Source organism: Gekko japonicus, unplaced genomic scaffold, assembly GCF_001447785.1.
Source record: "Gekko japonicus isolate JY-2015 unplaced genomic scaffold, Gekko_japonicus_V1.1 scaffold5616, whole genome shotgun sequence".
Taxonomy (NCBI): domain Eukaryota; kingdom Metazoa; phylum Chordata; class Lepidosauria; order Squamata; family Gekkonidae; genus Gekko; species Gekko japonicus.
The window spans coordinates 39,016-47,296 of record NW_015166610.1 but is presented as its reverse complement, the minus strand read 5'-3'; the positions used below and the strand labels follow the sequence as shown (position 1 = coordinate 47,296).

At 52.0% G+C, this 8,281-nt stretch overlaps 1 protein-coding gene across 1 annotated transcript in view; it reads left to right on the top strand.

The window, feature by feature from the left end:
• Window positions 1-1,604: 1,604 nt before the first annotated feature.
• LOC107111425 (major histocompatibility complex class I-related gene protein-like) overlaps window positions 1,605-8,281 on the top strand; it is a gene marked incomplete at its 5' end in the record, with an annotated part of 12,876 nt that continues 6,199 nt past the window's right edge. The window contains 3 exons of the mRNA XM_015412393.1: window positions 1,605-1,886; window positions 4,817-5,095; window positions 7,536-7,820. Of these exons, the coding sequence (XP_015267879.1) occupies window positions 1,605-1,886; window positions 4,817-5,095; window positions 7,536-7,820 (846 nt within the window). The remainder of the gene's footprint in view (window positions 1,887-4,816; window positions 5,096-7,535; window positions 7,821-8,281) is intronic.

Genomic DNA, 8,281 nt, shown 5'->3' with positions numbered 1-8,281 from the left:
GGGAGGGGAGGGGCCTCAGCACGGTGCAACGCCACAGAGACCGCCCTTCAGAGTGGCCATTTTCTCCAGGGGGAGCTGATTTCTGTCAGCTGGAGGTCAGTGATAGAAGCGGGAGGTCTCCAGGCCTCACCTGGAGGCAGTGGCAACCCTACATGTCCACCAGGGGAACTGAACTCTGACACCTGGAGATCCACAGTGGTATTTGTGGGAGATCTCCAGACGCCACCTGGAGGTTACAAAAGTAGAGAGATCACGGGACAGGTTGTCAAACAAAAGATACACACCACGAAAAATGATGAAAATGACAAATTACATGAAGAAGAAGAAGAAGAGATTGGATTTATACCCCGCCCTTCACTTGGAGTCTCAAAGCGGCTTACAAACTCCATTCCCTTCCCCTCCCCACAACAGACACCCTGTGAGGTGGGTGGGGCTGAGAGAACTCTGACACAAACTGCTCTTTTCCAAGGACAGCTGTGCCAGAGCTTGTGACTGACCCAAGGTCACATCAGCAGGTGCAAGTGGAGGAGTGGGGACTCAAACACGGTTCTCCCAGATTAGAGTCCTCATACTTAACCACTACACCAAACCATTGAATCTACGTAATGCGATTCGTATCTCCGTTTCTATGTACCAACCGTCCAACAGTCTTTTAGTGGGTCCCTTATAAACTGCTGACTGCAGTCGCATTCCTATCATTCAAGAGGTGAACTCCCATCTATTCCAACCATCAAATCTCCTTGGGATGATTTGACCTTGCCGAGGTTGTCAGCTGACTTCTCTTCCGTTCTCTGCTTCCTTGAAGCTCACAAACAACACTCCAGCGGGCCATCTGTAACGCCCGTTTCACAAACACAACTCCAAGGGGCCAGCTGTAATTCCTGTTTCGCCAGCTGGTTTGGTGTAGCGGCTAAGTGCGCGGACTCCAATCTGGGAGAACGAGGTTTGATTCCCCACTCCTCCACTCGCAGCTGCTGGGTGACCTTGGGCAAGCCATAGTTCTGTCAGAGCTGTCCTTGAAAGAGCAGTTTCTGTCAGAGCTCTCTCGGCCCTGCCTACCTCACAGGCAATGTTCCCTCTAAGATGTGGAGTCTTGTGAGCAAAAATTCTTCCTTGTGAACTATGGGCATTAAAATTGTGAGCGAGCGATTTGCCTACTGCATAAGTCAGTTTGCTCTGGAGCCATCCTTCCTGAACTAAGACAAAAAAGTGTGAGCCGGAGGCTAAAAAACTGTGAGCTGGCTCAGACTAACTCAGCTTAGAGGGAACACTGCTCACAGGGTGTCTGCTGCGGGGAGGGGAAGGGAAAGGAGATAGTAAGCCACTCTGAGACTGAGTGAAGGGTGGAGTATAAATCCAATCTCCTCCTCTTCCTCCTCTTCTTCATGGGAAATCGTGAAATACAAGCTTCAAAGATTCATCCAATTAAGGGTGGGTGGTTAATCCTAGGTGTCCCGAACAGCAATAAGTGCCAATACTTTTCTCGTCAACACCATGCTCTGAACCACTACGCCAAACTGGAGGGCCGCCCCCTGTTGGAGTAGGCAATACTGACGCTGATGAACCAAGAGTCGTGTGGTGCCCGTGTGTTCTTTCTTTCCCAGGATCCTCCTCCTCCTCCTCCTCCCATTCTCTCCGCTATTTCATGATGGCCGTCTGGGAGCGGGGCTGGCAGCGGCCGCTCTCTAGCTCTTTGGGGTACGTGAATGACCAGCTCATCGGACGCTACAGCCAAGAGACCGGGCAGTGCACGCCGCAGTCGCCCTGGCTAGAGCAGATCAGCCACCACGACACCAACTTCTGGGCCAGGAGCACGGGGTGGGACTTTCCCTCCAGTTTGGTCGTGGATCTGATGGCCCTGAAGGATCTTTACAACCAGAGCAGGGGTGAGTGGGGGGCAGGGGGTGGGACAGACAACGTCCTCCGCAAATTACTGTGCTTCGTTTCTGGTTCTTTAGACTTCTGATTGGCTCTGCAACCCAGATCCTATTTCATTGGTTATTGAATGTCCCATCCTGTTGATTGTTCATTGAATGTCCCATCCCAAGAGCCAGTTGGGTGTAGTGGTTAAGAATGCAGACTGTGATCTGGGAGAACCGGGCTTGATTCCCCACTCCTCTGCATGCAGCCAGCGGGTGCGACCTTGGGCCATTCACAAGTTCTCTCAGAGCTGTTCTCTCACGGGCAGTTCTGGGGAGAGCTCTCTCAGCCCCACCTACCTCACAGGGTGTCTGTTGTGGGGAGGGGAAGGGAAACGAGATTATAGGCCGCTCTGGGACTCTGGGTGAAGGGCGGGGTGTAAAGCCAATTTCCTCTCCTCTCTTCTTGTATTGATTCACTCTGTATAACCTGCCTTGAGTGCCAGTGAGAGAGGCAGACTATAAATAACATTTTTAAAAAATTAAAGAACGTTAGATTGGGGAAAAGGAGTATAGTGTTCAGTTCCTCTTCATATTATTTATTTATTTACTTTATTTATGGTCCCACCTTTTTCACTGAGACTCAAGAAGACGGACTACGAAATTTAAAAATAATGCAAGAGAAACAAGTCATACAACAAGCAGTGCGATGATTGTTCCTCATTGGGACAAAAAGTCCCCGCTTCAAGTCTGGGCTGAAATGTTCCCTTTAACCTGTGGGGTCTTGTAAGCAAGAATTCTACTTTGTGAGCTACTGGCATGAAAAGAGTGAGCGAGCGATTTGGCTACTGCAAAAATCATTTTGCTCTGGAGCCCTCCTTTCCAGAGCTAAGATAGAAACGTATGAGCCGGAGGCTAAAAGACTGTGAGCTGGCTCACACTCACTCAGCTTAGAGGGAACACTGGTCTGAACCTGCTGAGATTGAGAGGGGAAAATGCCTTGGGTTCGTCGTGGAGAGCTCTAGGAAAGTGTCCACCACAGTGTGCTGCAGCGGTGAAGAAGGCAAACTCTGGGTTAGGGATCATGAGGAAAGGGACTGAGAATTAAAACAGCCACTCTTGTAATGCCCCCGTCTAGATGGATGGCGTGGCCTCCTTTGGAATACTGGGTACCGCTCTGGTCCCCATATTTCCATAAGGTCATTGCAGAGCTGGAAGAAGTCCAGAGGAGGGCAACCAAGACGATGAGGGGGTTGGAGCACCTTCCCTGTGAGGAAAGCCTGAAGAGTCCGGGACTTTTCAGTTTAGAAAAGAGGCGATGAAGGGGCAACGTGATAGAAGTTTAGAAAATTATGGGTGGACGGAGAGAACTGACAAAGAGAACTTCTTCTCCCAAAATAGTAGAACTCAAAGGCATACAATGGAAGGGGTGGGCAGGATGGAGAGCCAGTTTGGTGCAGTGATTAGGAGCGCGGACTCTAACCTGGGAGAACTGGGTTTGATTTCCCACTCCTCCACATGCAGCTGCTGGTGTGACCTTGGGTCAGTCACAAGTTCTTCCAGAGCTGTTCTCTCAAGAGCACTTCTCAAGGGAGCTCTCTCAGCCTGTCAGAGCCCCACCTACCCTGCAGGGTGTCTGTCGTGGGGAGGGGAGGGGAGGGGAAGGGAAAGGAGATGGTAAGCCGCTCTGAGACTCCGAGTGAAGGGAGTCCAAGACCGATTTCGCACAAGGAGCTGTGCCGCGGTCACCCCTCCCTTTGCCCCGTTTCCATTGGTCAATTTCCCACTCGAAGCCGCGCGGGCTCACTTTGACCCGTGGCTTTGCCCGATTTTGCCCGCGGTTTCGTAATCCTCAAAAAACAGGACCATGAAACTGCGGGGAAAATCGGGCGAAGCTGCGGGTCAAAATGCGGCTGCGTGGCTTCGAGTGGGAAATTTACATGTACCATGGGGCAAAGAGAGGAGCAAGCGCAGAGGAGCGGCTGTGGGAAATTGGTCCAAGTCAATCTCTTCTTCTTCTTCTTCCTCTTCTTCCTCTTCCTCCTCCTCCTCTTCCTCCCTCCTCCTCTTCTTCCTCTTCTTCCTCCTCCTCCGGCCATCACAACCTCCTCTGGCAACCTTTCCTTTTGTCCACTCTGAACCTGCTTTGCCAGAGGGCCCTCGAGTTCTAGTCTTTCGGGAGAGGGAGAAAATTTGTTCTTTACTCCACTCCCTCACTCTGAATCCTCAGGCAGTCTTTTCTAGTGTTGTCGTGTAGAAAATATGGGTGGGGTGGGGTGGAACCTTGCCTGACCCCATGGGAGATGCCAAACAGCGCCCCCTTCTGGAATCGAGCCGCCAAGTAAGAGTCGAACCACTGAAGCCTGGTGGGTGATCCCAACTCTGAACTTGCCAGCATCTCCAGGAGGATATCGAAAACTGCTGAGGGGTCCCGGCGAATTAAGAGTAGCTCCCGACTAATTTGCTCAGCTTGGGCCTGAGCAGGAAGGTTTCTGTACATATCCCTGGCCTCTTTTTGTTTTCAATTTACAATTTTTATTTTATTTCAACTTAAACAAAACACAAACTTTTATGACTGTCAACAACAATGGAACTCAACAAGGTAACTACATAAGTTTATACGGATTTCGAAATAGATTCCATGTGGTGAAAAACGTCATAATACTTTTTAGGAACATTGAATTTAGAGAACTCAGTATTAAACATATATTCAAGAAAAGGGAACCATTTCAGATGAAGGTTTCTTACATGTGAGATTTGTATTAACAGTTACCTCGGATATTTTATCCATGGCATAATAATCCCATATTTTCAAACGCCATGAAGACACTAATAACCTATTTGGGGACTTCCAACTACTGGCAATGATAACCTTTGCAGCCGTTAATAAAACTGATACGAGGTCTTGCCTAAATATCCCTGGCCTCTGAGGCCTCTGCTTTGGGTGCCTTCTCCAGGGATTCACACCCTGCAGGTGATTGCCGGCTGCAAGCTGAGCGAGGACAGCCGTACCCCCAGAGGGTTTGTGAGGTACGGCTACAACGGAAGGGACTTCCTCAGCCTGGACTTGGCGACTCTCGCCTGGACGGCGGTGGACGCAGAGGCCAAGCCCATCAAGAGGAAGTGGGACGCCGAACGGGACCGAGGGAAACTCTGGGAGCACTTCCTGACCGACGTGTGCGCGGAGGGCCTGCATACACATCTGCGCTACGGGAAGGAGGAGTTGCTGAGGATCGGTGAGACGGGGAAATGGGACGGCGAAGGAATCTCTCCCCACTCCCGAACATACGATTGCCACGAAAAGAAGTGGCGGATGCTGGGCAGTACCACAGCAGAGAGCCGGTGGGAGGTATTTAGAACTGCTGCCAATCTTCATGGAATAAAGTTTGTTTCTAGATTCCCCCTTCAGCGAAAAAAATAATAAAAATTCCCCAAGGAGGTTTGCTATTAATTTGTGTAGAATTTCTGAGAGCCAGTTTGGTGTGGTGGTTAAATGCGCAGACTCTAATCTGGGAGAACCAGGTTTGATTCCCCACACCTCCATTCGCAGCTGCTGGATGTCCTTGGGCAAGCCGTAGTTCTGGCACAGTTGTTCTCTCAAGGGCAGTTCTGGAAAGAGCTCTCAGCCCCACCTACCTCACAGGGTGTCTGTTGCGGGGAGAGGAAGGGAAAAGAGATTGTAAGTCGCTCTGAGACTCCAAGGGAAGGGTGGGGTATAAACCAAATCAATCTCCTCCTCTCCTCCTCCTCCACTTGCACCTGCTGGGTGACCTTGGGCAAGCCATAGTTCTGGCACAGCTGTTCTCTCAAAGGCAGTTCTCTCAGAGCTCTCTCAGCCCCACCTACCTCACAGGGTGTCTGTTGTGGGGAGGGAAAGGGAAAGGTGTTTATAAGCCGCTCTGAGACTCCGAGGGAAAGGTGGGGTATAAACCCAATCAATCTCCTCCTCAACTTGCAGCTGTTGTGTGACCTTGAGCAAGCCATAGTTCTGATAAGAGCTGTTCTTGAAAAAGAGCCATTTCTGTCAGAGCTCTCTCAGCCCCGCCTACCTCACAGGGTGTCTGTTGCGGGGAGGGGAAGGGAAAGGAGTTTGTAAGCTGCTCTGAGACTCCGTGTGAAGGGCGGGGTATAAACCCAATCTCCTCCTCCTCCACTTACAGCTGCTGGGTGACCTTGAGCAAGCTATAGTTCTGTCAGAGCTGTTCTTGAAAAAGGGCCGTTCTCAAGATAGCTCTCTCAGCCCCACCTACCTCACAGGGTGTCTGTTGCGGGGAGGGGAGGGGAAGGGAAAGGAGTTTGTAAGCTGCTCTGAGTCTCCCAGTGAAGGGTGGGGTATAAATCCAGTCTCTTCTCTTCTGTTCTCTTCCTAAATTTAGTAGAACAGATAAAATGGATCATCCTGCAAGTTGTTGTTATTGCTCAGTCGCACAGTTGAGTCCGACTCTTCGCGACCCCATGGACCCTGCAAGTAGAAAACTATAAAGCCAGGAGAGGACTGAACTTTTTTTACTGCACTTCCTCTTACAGTGGTACAGGATACACTAGAGAGCAAGGGTCACCAACGTGGTGCCCTTTGGGCACCGCAGTACCTGCCGGCCCTTTCCTGGTTCCCACCAAATGTTTTCAGAACGTGGGGGGGGGGATCGGGGGGGGTGTTGCCCACCACGGTTACTAGTTGGCCATTGGTGACCTGTGCAAACTAAAATAACGTCACTTCGGCGACAGCTGCCACCAGAGCACTGGTTTTGTTTTCTCGCTCGTCTTTCCCCGTGCGTTTTGTTTCATCTCCCTTGCGCTTGGGTTTCCTCCAGGTGGTGTGTGAGGGGCTCCTCCTCCTGCAGCAGCCGTTTTGTGGCTGTGTGCCCACCACCCCATGTCAGAGTTTCAGAGATGCCCACAGGCTCACAGATTTTGGGGACTGCCACAGGAAGTGGTGGCGGCTACAAGCACAGACAGCTTCAAGAGGGGACTAGATAAACATATGGGGCAGAGGTCCATCAGTGGCTCGTAGCCATAGGGTATAGATGGGGCAGTGATGCTCTGTATTCTTGGTGCTTGGGGAGCAACAGTGGGAGGGCTTCTGGAGTCTGGCCCTGCTGGTGGACCTCCCGATGGCACCTGGGTTTGGGCCACTGTGTGACACCTGGGTTTGGGCCACTGGCCTGACCCAACATGGCTTTTCTTACGTTCTTCTGTGCAACTTCTTTTTTGAGATACAGTGACCAGAACCCTCGTGGAAGCTGTCTTTCAGCTCTGAGGGAAGCTCAGAAGTTTCTTTCTGTGGAGGCTTTCGTCTCCTTGGACTGCTGGAGGTGGGGGGGGGGATGCCCCATCTCAGGACAGGACTACATCTGTGGGTCCCAACTTTTTTGTTATGGTGACCCACAAGGGGAAGGAGACTGTAAGCCACTCTGAGACTCCTTTGGGTAGTGAAGGGCGGGTTATAAATCCAGTCTCTTCTTCCCAGGCACTAGTCCTCTGCTGGTGTAAGTTTTCCTTCCAAATCCCCTGTTAGCCAATCACAGGGCCCAAAGGGTGACCTGGGAAAAGAAGGCCCTGTAGTCACTCTAGGACAGGCTTCCCCGGGGCCACTAGGCCTCCCTCGAACCTGTAGGCCGCACTGCACCACTACAGGCCCAGGATCATGACAGGGTCCAACACTGGTTGTTTTCACAGACCCGCCGAAGGTGCGCGTGACTCGCAAGGCAGGACCAGAGGGCCGGGAGACCCTCGTCTGCCGACTCCACGGCTTCTATCCCAAGGAGATTGAGGTCACCTGGAGGAAGGACGAGGAGTTCTGGCACCATGACACTTTCCACGGGGGTGTCGTCCCCAACTCGGACGGGACGTACCACACCTGGCTCAGCGTCAACGTCGACCCCAAAGACAGGGGCCGCTACCGATGCCGCGTGGAACACAATGGCCTGCCGGAGCCCCTGGATGTGGCCTGGGAGGAGCCTGGTGAGTGACTGGGGAGTGGCGGTGGAAGGCGTGGCTCCTTTGAGGGGGAGGGGGGAGATCATGGGAGCTTCATGCAGAGTGGAAGGAGGGACAAAGTCAGGGCCGGATTAAGGCCGACTGATGCCCTAAGCACAGCCCAAACAGCGGTGCCCCTCGGCCCCTCCATCACTTGACTGACACGACAGAAGAGAAACTCTTGCACCATGAGACGGAAACCAATGTGAAGTCTGACAACACCTTTAAAGTCGAACATGGCAGATAAGGACAGTGACAAAAAAAATAGACTACAGTCGAGTGTGGCAGTGAAAGAGGTGAGGGGGTGACAACTAGGAGGGGGAATTCTGCGGTGCCCCCCCCTCCATGCAACAGTGATCCATGCGATGGTCACCTCGAGACTAGACTACTGTAACGCTCTCTACATGGGGCTGCCCTTGTCGCAGATCTGGAAGCTGCAGCTAGTG